The 17,410-nt window shown below is 39.2% G+C and overlaps 1 protein-coding gene across 1 annotated transcript in view; it reads right to left on the bottom strand.

Moving 5' to 3' along the window:
- Positions 1-204: 204 nt before the first annotated feature.
- The window catches only part of oprd1a (opioid receptor, delta 1a), a 19,250-nt gene continuing 2,044 nt past the window's right edge, over positions 205-17,410 (bottom strand). Inside the window, exons 2-3 of the mRNA XM_070985299.1 lie at positions 5,431-5,786; positions 205-4,666 (exon numbers count right to left, since the gene is read on the bottom strand). Coding sequence (XP_070841400.1) covers positions 4,137-4,666; positions 5,431-5,786 — 886 coding nt within the window. The 3' untranslated portion in view covers positions 205-4,136. The remainder of the gene's footprint in view (positions 4,667-5,430; positions 5,787-17,410) is intronic.

Raw genomic sequence — 17,410 nt, 5'->3', positions numbered from 1 at the left:
TGGTAATGCACTTTGCAGTCCAATGTCATGATGGACAATTTTGAACCACTCTCCACTTTTCTAATAGAAACATGGTCATGCAAGATGGATTATTCCATTATGTGCACAATAATCTTCAAGAAAATACTACACTATCCCGTTACCCAGCGTTTCCAGGAAACCAAAACAGAGGCTTTCCAGAAAAGGAGATCATGTAGTTTTCTCTCAGCTACATTTTATTTTCATTATGTTTGACAACAGTTTAAGTAAAGCTTGAAACAGCGGTTGCATTAGAAATGTTCTATACAACAAATACACCAGAAGAAGCTAAAACGTGATAATGCTGCAAAATAGCTAGATTAGTGTCAAGATCAGCACAATTGCCTTAAATACTGTACTGCTGTCATGGGTTACACAACAAATTAGCATCTTACACAAATGTACAGTTATTTACATTCATACAGGCTTTTCAGTGTTCCATTTTCAGTCTTACATATGTTTATATCAAATAGAGAAATGACAAAATAGTAAATAACAACAATGTAAGGTAAATTACAAAGGTACAAAAAAAAGAATACAGGAGTGCAATGAGGGAATTAACGGAGCAATCAGTAAAATGAAATCTGCACAAACAGACTGACAATCAATAGGCAGAGAGTATGTTCTCTGCTGGTTCACCACACACACCAGGTTCTCCCACTGTTGCCTCTCACCTCTTTGCATATCCCAGAAACCTTATAAAGTGTTTCACACAGTATGCTTGTACCAAATATACAGTTAATGGGTGGAACACAACAAACCAGGACTGAATGAATAACTGCCATACAGTGAAATACTGTGGTTTGATACTGCCAGAAATAACATTAATGGTTAAAATCTGAAAATATTAACTGACAAAAATGTCATCAAAAACAAAATCTGTGACTACCCATTACATTTCGAGACACAACTTGGGTCAGGTAAAAAAAAAAAAAGAAAAGAAAAAAGAAAAAAAAAGTAGCCTATAAATTGAGTGACCATATATTCAAACCCTCACCCACCCAGTGTTTTCATCAGGATGGAGGTCATTTACTTCGGCACTTTGCACATCTATGCACCATTCAATACCATGGAAGTCATGAACGCAGCATTTTTGATGAAGAGTATTTATGAAGGAAGGAGCAAGCCTCCTGGAGTTCTTTAAAAAAAAACAAACACTTTCTCTTCAGCATGATAGCTAATCATTAGCATACTAATAGGTTCTGTCAGAAAGAGCTACAAATCTTAACCAAGGACTGTGAGCAACCAACATAAGCAATATAAGAACCATACCCCTGATGCTAGGGGATATAAAAGTGGATATTGTTGGAAAATAAATGAAAGAAGCTGTCATTTTGCAGGCTCCGTAGGAACTTTATTGACATTTCCTAATTATAATAGTAATAAGGAAAATTCATCCCCATTGTTATTCCATTGTAAATGAGAGTGAAGGTCAGAGGTCATGGGGGCCCATGGGGCTCTAGGAGGGTGGGTTTAGTTGTAAAATACCCTGAGGTGTAGACCAGACTGCTTGTTTGTAAAGATTGAAGCCTCTGGTGCTGTTAGGCAACACTGGATGATCAGCATTGATCAGTTACACTTGGATACCTCTGCCTCTGATACTTTGTCATTGTCACTTTGTTCAATGAGGTTGTGAAGTATTACTGATTGTTTCGATTAGACTCCACCATGCAGAGAAAATTACAAGGACAGCGTGTTAACCAACGATTGAAACCATTTGAATCTGATAGAATGACAAAGTATTGCCAATGAGATTAATTCTTCTTATACAGTGTGATGAAAAGCAACACAAGGATTCATGTGTTAATAAAATGAAAATCATGCACACACACACCCACATACCTCAACTCTGAATCTGAATGTGCTTGGTATGTTTTGTTCTGTAATATTTTTGAAATTCTAAAATCAATTTATTTGAAGTAATAAGCATTTGCTTATTTGTCAAAATATAATACACACATTTGATTCTTTTGGGAAAACTAACTCTATACACTTCTGTCATTCTGCCCTTATATAGCTTGAATTTGCAAAAGCAATGGTAGCTGAGAGATATCCTGCACTTCCGACAGATGCAGCACTTGACAGAAGCTAAGCAGAGAGCAGGTATATACAATACACTTTAAATCACCACTGTCATTGTTTGCACAGAGATTCCTCAGTATTTGTTGTCTCTGTCCCTGTCTCTGTCCCAAGACCCAAGAGCAACCCAAGAGCAAATTGCTGAATCTGTAAACAGAGCATTTAAGCATTGGATTGTTGTTGCTGTTTTTTTTGTTTGTTTTGTTTTGTTTTCATTTGAGCCACATGAGTCAAAAACATTGTTGTGACATATTACAATTCTAAAAATGTAAACAAAGAGTACAGAATCACGGGCAAACCAAAGTCATTTCACCTGTGGCTGAATCCAAATTTCTTAAAATGCAAAAGCTTTTTTATTATCTACAAAGTCACATTCATTGACTTTTTTTCCTTTCGTTTTTTAAGTCAAGTCATTTCTATTTATATAAGTATACCAAATCACAAATTAACCCCAAAGGCCTTTGCAATCTGTGCAACATACGGCATCTTCTTGCCTTAGACCCTCATCTTCTTTGATTTACATTCATTAACTGTCCCACATTTACCATATGTGTTACAATGCTAATTCAACATTTCAACATTAATCAAATCAATGGCATATTTTAACATGTTTGCATGTCAACTCATATTTAGCCTTCAAGATATCGCCACGTGACAACAAATTCCCAAAAACTCTACATTATTACCTTTGACATGCCTCATCTGGTATGCAAAGTTGATATGGTCATTAACTTAATGGCATCCATTGACTGATGTCTCCCAGTTGATTGATGTAAATGTTGGAGTAAATAAACGACCCTGAATAAATTACTATGCTGGTTTATGCCATTCAGTATGTCTTCAATGTGCTATAGATATTAAGTGTGACAGATTGCAGGCTTTCTGCTCATTTATAATGCAGATCGATAATCTCCTTGAAGCAGTTTGTTTGTAGACATCAAGACAGACATCTCTTTCTACATGGTTCTACTGCTCTCCGTCTAAACTTCAGGGTTTTCCTTGACTTTTCAAAATTGTTTTAAACAATGAACCAATAAGGTGAGTGTTCTTCAGTGGCATGTTTCTTTCGTGATTCTGCTCAGAGTCTTCAATGCGGGCTTGATACCACTCATGAAAGTCAAGTAGGCCGTCAGAAAAAAAAGCCAACAGAAGCTCAAGCTTCTGTCCACAAACTAAGCTTGATTATGACTTTATGACAGATATTTTCAAACAAGATTCCTTTCTTCTCCGCGTAGAGGGTGGACGACTATCCCGTCCAACAAACTATGCCGTAGTTCATCATCCAGCTGTTGGTGGGTATCATTTGTGTGGTTCTGCTCTGTAAGGCTCATATGTTTTGTGTTAATGTTAAAGACACAGATGGAAAGATTCTCTCTTTGTGTTGGTTTTTCTCCTACAAAATAATCACCAAAATCTCATTTATAGCTTTGAATACACAGGAAAAGTGTTCCTTATAACGAATGACAAAGCTTGAATTGAAAAGCTTATTGATTCACACTTCTGTCGTTTGTAGCAGTCGATTTTATTACACCATTTATTACAGTGCACTCTGACAGATGTGCACTCTGACTCTGACAGTATCTTAATGATGCGGTCTGTGCTTGACAAGAGAAAAACCTGTAGGTGTTTCTTTGTGCTTTTTGCATCATTCAAAAGTCATGTACTCTTGTACTCTGGTCCTTTGGTCAGAAAAATAATAAGATGGGGATTTTCTGTTTCGTAATCTTGCTTTAACATTTGGATACGCTTTTTGGGCTATCATCCATCTACGGTCATGGCCTTTGTAATGCATCATATTTCCACTTTGTTGTGAGAAGACAGAAACAAATGAATTTTCCATTATCTTTAGCTCTGCCTTTTAATGTCTAGTATGTCAGCCAAATTGAAGAGAATAAGAAATATGACTCAGTTATTTGAGACTAGCTTTTTCTCCGAAAAATTTCTTAGAACTCTGTTGTGGAGATTTGGGTAACCTCTGATTGCAAATCTTGCTGGATCCTCCTTGAGCGAGAGCTGTGGGGGACCCAGTCCATGCCTAGTCATGCTGGCTTCTTCCCTGCTTCTGTTGGAGCGCAGATGGATACCGGCTCCCTGGTGGTGTTGCGGCCTCTGGTGAGAGTGTTCTGCTCCACATGGGTCCGACAGGGAAGGCAGAAATCCCTGAAGCACCGCTTAAAATTTTCATCCAAAAATGCGTAGAGGACAGGGTTGAGGCTGCTGTTGGTGTAGCCCAAAGCGATGCACAGGTGCCAGCTGGCTATGACAAAAGGGTTCCTGCTGTCAATCTCCACCATGGTCTTCACAATGATGAAGATGTGGATGGGGGTCCAGCAGATGATGAAGGCTGCCACCACCACCAGGACCATGCGGGTGATGCGGCGCATGTTACGGTCCTTCTCCTTGGAGCCTGAGAGCAGACGAACGCTTCTCAGACGCAGGATCATCAGGCCGTAACATATGGTGATGACCATCACAGGAACCACAAACGCAAAGATGAAGACGCAGATCTTTGTCACTGTGTCCCAGTACCAGTCAGGGTCAGGGAACTTCAGCATGCACATGGTTTTACCTGAAAAGAGTGCAGGTAGAATAAGAAAGAATTTGTTACTGTATGGTTATGTTCCTATTATGATACTGGTTTGTGGTTTTAAAAAGCCAAAGCTACAGAGAAATATCTGTACTCACAATATACTTCAACCCCAAAATACTATTGTTGTTGCTGCTGCTGTGCAAATTCAAAACTATCAAGAATATATTCTATGCATGTACAGATATTTTTCCTTTTCAAAGTTGTGACATGAGCTATGACTTGAGTTGAAGTAATCTAGACTAAGCAATCAAAATGCCTTAAAACGTATGCAGACGTACAAAAAAAGACATTGGGAAGATTTTATGTTTCTGGTTGAGAAAAAAGTGGTTCAGTACCCTGAACTACTAATGAAAAATAAAGTATTATCCTCAGGTTGGATTGGAGGGTCCAGTGGTCTAATGTTTCAAAGGCTTTTCCACTCACTCTGAGAATCCAAAATGGGACCAGGGACTAGATTCATAATAACCATTTTCTTGCTTTCCCTTTGTGTGACATGTAAGCTCTGATGAAGGCCTTAAGGACAAGAAACTTGGCCTAATAAATGCTAATTAAGCTGATCAAGAAATGTTGAAGACCCAGGAACTGTGAATTGTGTCTGTTCTTTAGCACTTTAGCAAAGATGCAGTTACAGAGTTGAGTCTGTATGGCTCATCCAGTTCTGGAAGACAGCTACTCCTGGTTCTAAGCATGAAGACTTGAATTAATAATGAAAGATAAAACAGTAAAAGAAAACACTATCTCACCATTGTCTGAGACTTTGGTCACAGCCATGATCATAATAGGCACCCCAATCGCAGAGGACACAACCCAGATGAGCACGTTGATCAACTTAGCCTTGACTGGCGTCCGAAACTCCAGCGCCCTGACGGGGTGGCACACGGCGATGTAGCGGTCCACACTCATCATGGTGAGGGTGAAGATGCTTGTGAACATGTTGTAGTAGTCTATGGCAATAATGAGCTTGCACAGGACTTCCCCAAAAGGCCAGGTGTTCATGAGGTATTTGGCGCTCTGGAAGGGCAGCGTGCTGGTAGCCAAGGCATCGGCAAGTGCCAAGTTGAAGATGTAAATGTTCGTGGCTGTCTTCATCTTGGTGTATCTGGTTGTGATCACAGAGCAGAGAGAAAGTGTTGCCAATAAGCAGCAGCTGTAATGAGAGCAGCTGGGTATGGAAGTCTCTGTTATGGGATATGGGGATTTGAAAGTGATTTTCACTGTGTGCATGTTTTTATGGCTTGGATGAAGACTTAATTCCCTCACAGCTTAGTTATTTTTTTCTAAATGAGTGATTTGAGATAATGGCTACAGTTGGCTTGTTGGCCTCTGATCAAGTAGCTTACTTACACAAAAAGCACCAGAGAGTTGCAAAAAGAAATCTTACTGGTATTGAATTGAGGTTCATATATATTGTATGTGTTGGACATTGCTGTTAGCGTGGGACTGTGCGCTCCTCTGTATGTGAGATGAAGATATTTTTGTCATGTATATGAAAAAGTAATGGCCATGAGCACGGAACTTGTTTAATTTGCTACGACATTGGTTTATTGGGGTCAGAATCCTCCTCTGTCAGCAACCTAGTAAGATGTATTCATATGGTGTATAAATCATATCTTATCTTGTTTTCTAGGAGATTGCAGAATTTTTAAATCACTGCATCCAGGAACAATCCAACTTACATGCACAGCAGACTGCCCAAAGGGCAAGCACTGGGGACCAGAAAATACAAAATTTTAAGATATACTGCGTAATACATGTCACAATGCTGTATGAATACATTAAGTTGATACTATATGGAAGTGAACAGACTCCTCTTTTGTAGTTTTGAATGATAAAGAATTGGCTGAATGAACAAGGATGGTAGATAACATACTAGAGAACAAAAATGAGAAACAACATATATTGGTGTGTAATCTTTGTTGTTCTGTTCCATTAGAATACAAGCAAGCACAATGACTCAATGGATGTGTGAATGTGAATTTCTTCTGCTCATATGTCACACAGGCAAGATAAACAACAACCTAGGGGTCTTGGTGGTTGCAGTAAAGGGAGGGGGCTTCATATTTTATTATTATTATTGGTGGAACTGATTAAAGGCTTACTTCTTGCACACAATAAATGAAACCTGCATGGTTTGATGGCTTGATATAAAATAAGTGTCATGTCTTAAGTGGCAAATATCTGATCCAACCATGACAGTCTAAGGGCTGATCAATAGAAAGAGGCAGGAGTTTGACATTGAACTAGACAATACTGGTGAATTCATGAACCTGCACTGGCATGAGTGTGAGGAACAGTGATAGTGTCAGGTGATAAAGTCCAAACTATACGCTTGCATGAATATGACTGGATATTACAAGCCATACAGCTTGTGAATAAGCCAATGATTGTAAACATAGTGAAAGCAACCAATCAGCTAACTAATGCTTTTTAATAATGGAGTTACTAAGCAAGCTAGCTTATTGAACAACCTTTAAGTGTCATAACAAGCTATCTCTGCCACTTTCTGGTGTAAGCCTGTAAGTCTATGATGCTAATTATTTTTTGGGGTCTATGTTAATTATTGCTTAGGTTTGGCAACAATTGCTCTTCCTGGGGTCCATGAATGTGATGTCCTTCTGGGAAGCCAACACTAGGCTCATGCCATGCTTGTGCGATTGAGTCCTCCTTCCAACTCCTTAAACTTGCCTGACAAGAATTTGTGAGCTGTTGAACTCACAGATAAGATTTATACCTTGCCTGGAAATAAGGTCATCAAGAGTTGAATTGATGATGTCTATCAAACCCTTTTGGGAGCTGGTCAGTTGATGATACATTAGGGTCTGAACTCTGTGAGATTTTGTCTCATATAATAAATCAGTCTGATGTGAACATAAGCTTTCATCTGAATCAGAAAGTATAATTACAATGACTGCTGTCCCATCAGTTGTCCCATTATTCACGGTCAGCTCCAACATCTGTCTCCTGACTACTGTCTCTGTCTCCTCTTTGCAGATGGGGGAAATCTGGTTCAAATATACAAACTTAACCTGAGCTACAATAACATATTCTAAATTGTATTTAACCGTGGAGGGGAGTAGGCCTGTTGATGTCATAGCAAGAAAAAAAGGAGCTGTAATTACGTACATAATAAACGGCTGCATTGTATTCAGGGAAGCCAGTAACAGGGAGGTGCTATTGAGCATGCTGGATCAATGACATGACTTACTGCGACACTTAAATGAAATTAAAGCTCTATTCAGACATTTATTTCTCTGGGGGAGATGGGATGATTTTTCATATTACCTGCAGTGTCCTCTTTTCAGTAAGCTTTTTTTGAAATTTCACTTTTGGATGAAAATGGAGTAGTTAAAAGATGGTCTTGTTAATCTGATGGAGGCAAACATCAGTGGCGGACGCAGAACGTGACAGATGGGTGGGCCTGATCACCACTTCACCGAAATTGATAAGGCGTATAATGATGGGAATTCTGGCTCTTTTAAGAGGGCTGGTTCTCACAGCACAGTTGCTTAAATTTATTTCTTACCAAAATAATGTAAAATTATGTGTAAAATTAACTACTAATGTACAAAACATACTTTATATCAAATTTTACTGCATTTTCCTGCAATCACTCATTTATGGTGCGTGCACCTACACACTGAAGCCACCACACATCAAGTAGTTGACCAATTACCTGCAGCTTGAGCGGAATAAAAGTTGAGAAAAAAAACAAAAAAAAAAGCCCAATCCCCGATTATTATTATTATTATTATTATTATTATTATTATTATTATTATTATTATTTTAGTTGTTTTTTTTTTAAACTGGGCTGTTAAACATGCAGTTTAAATGGAGTTTGAAGGAAGGAAGAGCAATCGTCTGACACGAACGAAGTGGATGGCTGGAGTGGAGGAAACACATGTGAACGCAGTTTATGCACCTTTACTATTAATGAATATCTTTATTTTAAACTCCAAAAAGAGTTCATGGCATGCACCTCCTTGCCTTCAAAACTGAATTCAGTCCACGGTTCTCTTCTGTCCTCTGCTGCTGGGAGCCGATGGAGCGATTTGTGCTCCTCTTTACAGCCAACAACAGAACAACGCCTGTGTCGCCTGGACATGATTCCTAACATGGTGCTTTCGATAACCTAACAGCGGTTAGACACCGGGAGCGCTGAATTCAAACGGCTTGTGTGGAAGCTGTAGGCAGGGTGCTTACACAGGTCCGTTTCTCACTCAAAAAAGTGCGAACGGTCTTATTTCACACTTTGTATGCGTGTGGCAGCACCAGAGACCCAAAGAATTGAGTTTTTCATAATATGGGACTTTTTTTTTTTTCTGATTGGGTGGGCAAGCTGTCAATCAGGGCAGGCGTAGGCCCGCCCATGCCCGCCTGTAGGTCCGCCGCGGCAAACATGCTAACACCAACATAAAGGCTGTCTGTGAACCAATATGACGACAGAAAACATAAAGGAGGGCAAGACCCTGTAAAGCTCATGAAGTGCTATTACGATGTCAGCCACAGGTGGTTCTAAGGTAAATCTTGAATCCTCTTTTTCAACCAGATTTGGGCCTCTTCTCGTGATGAAAATTGGAGTATGTGTTTCATGTCTTTGTATTAAGACTTGACTTAGTTATGACTCCAAGAAGGACAATGAGTTTTGGCTCAAATTCACCTCACACAGGGTTGCCTACCACCTCTCTCTATAGCTCCCCTGCAGTGGCCCGAGCCCCAGCCGGGAGGCTTTTGGTTTCCTCTGTTGGCTTTGTTGTGCTGAATGTCTGTGTCAATTTCAAAGCACATCCTGTAATTTCCTGACGTTTAAAGTGCTGCCTGGAAATCTGAGTAAAATTACCGGAGGGCACAGTGAATATTTCATCCCATGCTTTACATGTAACGTTAATCCCATCCAAATTGGGCTCAAGTCATATTTAAGGCCAGTAGTTACAGCTGTTTTTTTTATGCTATCCCTTCATCTTGTAAATCAAAGGTGTGCCCATTCAATGTGAATTTGCAACACACCTCCATAGGACAATGACTCTATAAAATGAATTAAACCTTTTTTTTTTTCATCTTTCAATCTAGACAAAAGGAAACTGTGAACTCATTGAAGTCAGCAGCAGATGGCTGGTTTTGAACATCCCCTTGTATGTTTGATCTTCCTAATCTGATGTCTGTATTAAGTTCCTCTTACAGGAAAAGACAGCAGTGAGCTCTTGATAGTTATGTAAGGGCCGTCTGTGAAACAAGCACAATATTAATGTAATGCTTTGAACTCTTGGAAAACACATAAAAACCACCACTTAGACATTGAGGTAAAATAGCATCAGTCATTGATAGAAAAAGGAAAATCACCATTTTTCCATCACAGTCATCATATGAGACTCCAAAAACTCTATTATAGACTCACACAGTTGACAAAAAGAGCTGTCTGTTTACTTCTGCATCTCAATCTGAGAGCCTTTGGTTCAGCGCCCAAAGCCTGCCTTTTGACATGGGGAGAGGATTATTCTTATCGTCACTTTCATAATTGAACCGTGATTCCATAGAAATTGCTTTCCACTCTCATCCAAGACAGGCCTGCACACAGTGTATCCCACTTGACAGCAAAACCTCCATTTTCTACCTCCTTTCAGTAAACAAGTGCTGGGTTTATCTTAGATGCAACGCTCGTCTGGTATATTAAGACCCTGTGGAGATTTGACATTAAATGTTGGAATAGGGGTTAAAAATAGTGTAAGTCTGTAGCCTTCACTGTAGGGTCTGCTTGTACACACAAGTATGGTAAAGCATATAACAGATAAAAATTGAGATTGGCTGGTGTAGCTTTCTTGGCCCCGAGATATTATATCACATCTACACTGGCACAAAGGAGCTTGGTTGCATGATGAGAATATCAAAGAACTAATAGTGTGCCATAAAGTAGGCAGTGGCGGCCAGGTAGCTATTTTCTGCTATTAATGCACAAGTCAGTGCATTAATAGCGTAATCACATTACTGGTCATGAGGTTATGTTTTAGTTAGTTGTTCATCATATAATTCAGAGGGGAAAGCTTTTAAACACCCATCTTTCTTTTGTAGGCTCAGAGAAGCATATACTGTATGTGCCAAGAAATCTAATCTGCCTTTTTCACGTTACATTGAAACATGTTTTTCTTTGGCACAGTCACACTCCGATGTTTTAATCACCCACTTCCTTTTTTTTGCTTCCTCACAGCGTGGATCCCTGCTACAAGGCTGCCATGGCTATCCAATCCCTTTCTCCTCACACGGTGCCACAAGAGAAGAAAATAGTCTCAAAACTGCACATGCTAGAATGCACATGTAGCCTCCACTGACTGTGGCAAATGCTGACCATCGGTGACCTGAGGAAAATGGAATATGTCGTGTCAAATGGATAAAAGATAAGCGAGTTAATGACACCTAAAAACAGGAAAACTAAGGAGTTAAAAAAGAATGAAAAGAGAGTTGAAGGATGAATATTTCTGAAAGGGGGGAGTTGAGGTGTTCTTGGGGGGGCGTTTGTTTAAGGTGAGATTAAACTGAAGATTCACAATGAGGCCAGTTGAAACTACTAGTTTAAGCTACTTGCAAAACAGTGTGGTCTGTGGGGAGGAAATGAAGAATTTCTTCCTAATGAAAGTGCTTATTTCTCCCGAGGATACACCGTGTTATCGTGGTGGATACAAATGTATAAGGGGATATGATGGCCTCAGGCGCAATACGACTGAAACTATCGTCTCTGGAACAGTGAAGAAACTGGCAGAGAATCACCGAGCAGGACTAACACTAACTTTCAAAGCAATTTAGCTTGTTTCCTTAGTTAAGATAAATAGGCCAATAATATAGAATAGCATATACTTCTGCTTTTTTCAGTAGCCTTAGGCTTTCCCTTGGTATGTTGCTTGTTTTTATTGGAACAGCTAATGAAATTTCATCATCTCTGGAAGTTCTGATTGGCTGTTTGTGATCAATAACCAGATGAGACCTAATTAGAGTCTGAATGTCAAATTTCTAGCTGTTTCATTTGGCATTTTCAATAACAAGAGCCTATTAAAGTTTAAATGTTAAATTTAATTTGTTTAACGCTCAGAAATATCATTTTTATTCACATGGCTTTTTGCTCTCTGCGAAACTAATAATGATATAGATGTTATTCGGAATTGAATGATAAATGCTTCTTTTTCAATGATATAACAGAATAATAATCAACCTTAATATTCAGGAAAGACAGCTAGCCTATACAGTAAGTATAAGTAATAAGTAAGTAAGTAAGTAAATAAGTAAGAAAACATAACAGTCATCACCTTCTTGTTAATCCTACAGGTGATCAATTTAAAGGAGCTTCTGTATGCAGAGACTCACAGAAGATGCACCCTGAATACACACTCTGTATTCATATTCTCATTCAACTACAAAGGCAAACAGTATGTATTTAGTCTATACTGTAGCTTTTCTAAAACTCCATCATCATGGACAGCAAAAATCAACTTACAAAGCAACAAACTCTCATTTCAAATGCAAAAGAGGAAAAGAGGGCCATGACTCACCGAGTCCACTTTTTTATTAAATATCTATTTTGCTGCTCTTGAATGATTCGAGCAGTTTTTTTGTCCTTTTGCACAGCCAGAGAGAGGTCCTTACAGTTCAGATATTTGAAGTTTGTCTTTGATCTGCTCTTCAGTCTGTTAATCATCATCGGAGATAAAATCCCCTCTACAAAGCATTTGAGCCTCGCACTCTGCAGACAATGAAACAATCTTGAACATGTTATTTTAGAAAATTGCGACCCACTTCTTACTAGTGGATTTTGTGATATCCTGTCCAGCTGTCTGTACTTCTTCCCAGCTAGGATCAAACTCTTCATGGAGTTGGTGCATAATGACTGTCTCTGTTATTTTGAGGGCAGCCTCCACCTGCTCCAGGGCAGCAAAGGAGGGCTCCTCATGGAAGCTGATTGGCTTCAGTTTCACCATTACATTTTGTGGTGAAAAATCAAACCACTTGTCCCATTGCTGCTTGGACCTTCATGCTGACACTTGTTTGTCCATCAGCTGCAGGTATGCAAAAAAGCTGTCCAAATTTCCACTAAACCATCTTAATTTTGATGTTTTGGACTTCCCTGTAAACACCTATGATGGAGAGCTTTGTGTTCTCCAGCTTTTTTATGAGCTTGTCCAAAACACCCCTCATGGTGAGGAAAAAGCACAGATAAATCTCAGCACTTCCAATTTTTTTCTCCATCCTCCAAAATCCTCTTCAGTGACACAGGGCAGTTCTTTGCAGGAGACGATGGACAGCTGGATGAAGAAACAGCCATGGTGTGCAAACACACAGTTTCAAATCACTAACCCAACATCAGCAAAGACAAAAAAAAATCATGTAGCTTATCTATTCAGGAAGCAGATACTGAGATGTGACTGTAGATCTTTAAAACAGGTGACTCCATATCCATTGACAGCTAACTGCAGGCGTGCTTGCAGGTGTAATGAGCTATGTGAGCTGAGCACTAAGCTTTCAAAATGAGACTGCTGATACGGCTCAATAACTGGTAAACAGTGCTGCTTCCCAAAGCTGACACTGGTATTATCTACCGCACAGGCTGTGATGAATGCAATATCCACTTCATGCTTTTCCAGACAGTTCATCACTTGATGAATGTTATTTGCAGTTTCATTGAGTAGCTTGCACTACACATCAGATGCTAGACTCTAAAAAGGAATAAATGTTTTTCCTTTTCCCTTGTTTGAGGCATTGGTCGCAACTTTGAAATACACTGGCTCCCCTTCGCTTGGGGACAGATCATCCAAAACATCCTGCAGTCTAAAACAGTCATTATAATCATCTCAGCTTTCTTTCTTCCCAAGTGCCTCCTCTTCAAAGTGGTTCTCAACATCGAAGTCATGAAACAAAACACCGCTGATCTGAAAGCCATCTACAGATTATAAGAACTTTGCTCTTCGCTTAAGGGTGAGTGCAGAGCACAGTGAAGCCACTTACAGAGGTTTACATCATCAAAAAGTGAAGCATGTCAAAAAGCATATAGGGGCCCTGTGATAAGATGCCAGGTGATCTCACCTGGCCAGGTGATCAGCAGACAACACGTTTTTTTTTTTTAATTTCATTGCTACTGCTGTTGTATCAGATTGAAGATATGTGTTTGTTCTGGTGATGACAGAGTAGAGTATACAGTCACTATATGGGACAAGGGAGGTCCTGTATTGGGCCAAACAAATTAGTCCAATATATGGGAAGTCCCAGCTAATATGAGACAGCTGGCAACCTTACTTGTAACAGTAACCAACAAAGTTAGCAAACAGACATACAGTACAACAAAGTAACCTGAGCAAGAGAGTTAACAGCAGTATCAGACCCTCATGGATGGTTTGGAAGAAATGCAGGAACTTAAGTTCAGTCCATATGTCATCATTTAACATCTCCCTTTTCATAATATCAAATAAACCAGACAATGACAATTGTACTGTTAGCTTACACATACCAGCCCTGTACTACTTGCTGCTCTGACATATGTGAACAATCCCATCTCATTATCATAAGCATTAGGAAACTGCTAGGGAACAGAAAAATGATGAAATGTGTGTCAGGACCAAAAAACAGGACAGCCAAGAAGCTGAAAAAAACATATGTCAACAATAACTCTAATAATAAAAAACAATGATAAAGTGTAAATTCATTATATCAAGTGATTGCAGGCTAAAGGAAAAATATAAGATAGATACCCTATTTATATAGTACATTTTAATCTGATAACTAATTTAATTATTCTGCTAATCTTTTACTGCCTTTTCTCAGTTTCAAGTTCCATACAGATCCACATCCAGCCACAGAGAATTATCTCTATGCTAGTTGTGGTTAAATGGCCTAGTGAGTGGCTACATCGATCCACGCATATAAATCCTTTATTTGCTGTGCGTTTGTTTATACACAAGTCAGGCTCGACGCACACTGGTGGTGAGATGGATAACAAACAGTGAGACACATTGGCCATGTTGACTCAGCCAGGGAATTAATAGACCGATGCACGCGCGCAAACACACACACACACACACACACACACACACACACACACACACACACACACAGAGTCATGTTTCTATCACTGTTAGGGATTTACATTGATTTCCTTGAGGCTTCCCTAACCATAACTCTTAAGTCTTTACCCTGAAATTTCATGATTTATGTTGTGGGGACTTGCTTTTCGTCCCCAAAAAGGAGGTGAGTCCCCACAGTGTGACTGTGGACAGATTTATATCCCCGCAACCTGAGTCATACACATCCACACAGGCACGCAAACACACACTGCTGCTGGCAACAGGCTTTGACATTATCAGCCAAATTTCCACACCCAAAAAACTGATCTTCCTGAGGCTATAGTGACTCTTTTGCATTTACCAAAACATATCAGAATATAAATGCTCAGTACGAAAATTCTGTCCAAGATCTGCTTTCTTAGTCGAACTGGAACAATAATGTATGAGAAGCAGCTCAGTTAAGAATCCACTTTCACACAAAGTAATCCAGGCTTCGGCTTGGTGCACATCAAACTGATTTTAAATGGAGGCCACTTGATAATAAATTGCAGGAGCACTGAGCCATTTCTTATCTAACAGGTGTGGCAGCAGCAAGAGGTGCTGAGGCAGAAGAGAGGAGAACTCGTGCTTCTAACCTATCCTGCATGGTCCATCTCCAGAGGTGTCAGTTTCAGCCTCTCCATCAGCAGTCACACTGGGGACTCTCAAAGCAGCCCAATGCCCAATTCACACTGATGCGAGCATCCATGCAGACTCTTCTGTAAATGGGCTTTGTGTGCATTTGAGTGTCTCTACCTAGAAAATTCAGTGTAGGGAACTATATAAAATGTGTGACTTTTGCCAAATTTATAAGCAGCCTGATGCATCAGGCGGAAAAAAAAGGACGAAGAGAGAATAAAATAAAAGATGCTTCAAATGGACTTTTGGTTCCTTCAATCAAAATTTTAATTATGTTGAAATGATTAGTCAAGATCAAATGACATTTTGGCAATCCATTAATTTATTTATCAATAAAAATATTTCTCTGGTTCCAGCTTCTCAAATGTCAATATTTGTTGTTGCTTTTCTCTTTTAATATCATTCTAAATTAAATATCTTGATGATGTTCCACTGCATCTGACATTTTAGACATGATTCATTGCACACATAGTTGATAGATTAAGTAAAAATGTTACCCTAGTCATGAGTTATAGTCGTAAGGATTATCATTCTATCAAACTCGGGCTGCAACTAACAATTCATTATCTGTTATTCTGCTGATTAAGTTCTTGCTTCATTGATTGAATTGATAGTTTCTAAGAAGTCAGTAAATAGTGAAAAATGTGTCTAAAAATGTTCCAACCATGAGTTGGCATCTTCAAATAGCTTGTTTTATTAGATCAACTGTCCAAATCAATGTTGCACAGTTTCCTGTCACAGGAGACGATGAAGAGCAGAACATTCTTGCAATTTAGAAGATGAAACAAGGAAACATTTTCCTTGTAAAATGACCATATATGAAGTACGATAAATGATTATCATTATGCTCAGACTTTGTTGGCCGCCTTCGTTAGTCTTCTTTTTGCAACAATGTGATGCAGTGAATCTTCTCAGCCCACAATTTGTGTGTTTTGTGCTGTAAACTGATAAACGAGTCGCTCTGGCTGTGTTTCTAATAGAATAACCTGCTCGTTGCTCCCAGTGGTTGATGTGTCGCTTTGAGCAAGAAACAGGACTGTAATGCAAACCTGCGTAGCCAGAGCTCCTTCATGGCTGACAGGATTTGTTGTTCCAGTGCTGTTTTGGGAACTTTGGCAGGACCAAAGGAAAATATCAATGAACAAAGATTTTAAACATAATGCATTTTTTTCACCCTAAGGGTCCTGGGGGTGCCAGGGTTTTCATGTCACAGCCTTCCTGAGCTCCTGGCGTCTGCTCAGTTACGATGCAGATAACTTAGTGGCCTATATGTGGAGCTTTGTGAACATAATAACAATTATCACAGGTCTGTCTGCTGAGGAAGACCATGTGGTATGATTAAAAGCTCTGGAAAAAAGGTAGTAAGTGGACATTGCCTGTTTAGTGAGTTAAACTTTAATTGCTTTCATATACTGTAGCCTCTATCTAACCTATTCTTATTTGATATATTTCTAATTATTTCTTAGTAGTATTAATTAATAGTATTATTTACTTATCTGTACTTATTACAGTCCTTGTTCTGCTGTAATACCTGAATCTCCCCTCTGTGAGACCAATACAGGATAGACTGATCTTTAGTTAAAAGTTTTGTCAAACTCTGGGACCTGAATTATTAAAACACACTTGCTGTTACCACCTATAACCACAGGGGTCGCCAAAGCAACCAAGACTAAAATTTAACCAGTTAAAACTTTACGCTAGTGTTGTTGTCCTTTTGCCTCAAAGTCATCATTTAGTGCCGCCATGATGGCAGTACAGAATGAAATTCTTAGGCTAGTAAATCTATAGTATGCATCTGACCATTTTAAAAACCAAAGGAGGATAAATGATAAGTGTTTCTTTTATTATTATCACATCACATCAGTGTCTAAGTTTGTGTGTCTCCTCTGAGTTCCCTCCCTGCAGAGTTTGCAGATGTTCCACAGGAGATTATATATTCTGACAGGGCTGGTTAATGTGCTCATCTTCCCTCTGCCAGCGTCTCTAGGGGAGTCTGGCATCAGTGATGATT

This window comes from Chaetodon trifascialis, chromosome 17 (assembly GCF_039877785.1).
Source record: "Chaetodon trifascialis isolate fChaTrf1 chromosome 17, fChaTrf1.hap1, whole genome shotgun sequence".
Classification (NCBI taxonomy): Eukaryota; Metazoa; Chordata; class Actinopteri; order Chaetodontiformes; family Chaetodontidae; genus Chaetodon; species Chaetodon trifascialis.
Note: the sequence above shows the minus strand (reverse complement) of the source record. Positions and strands in the feature narration are given on the sequence as shown.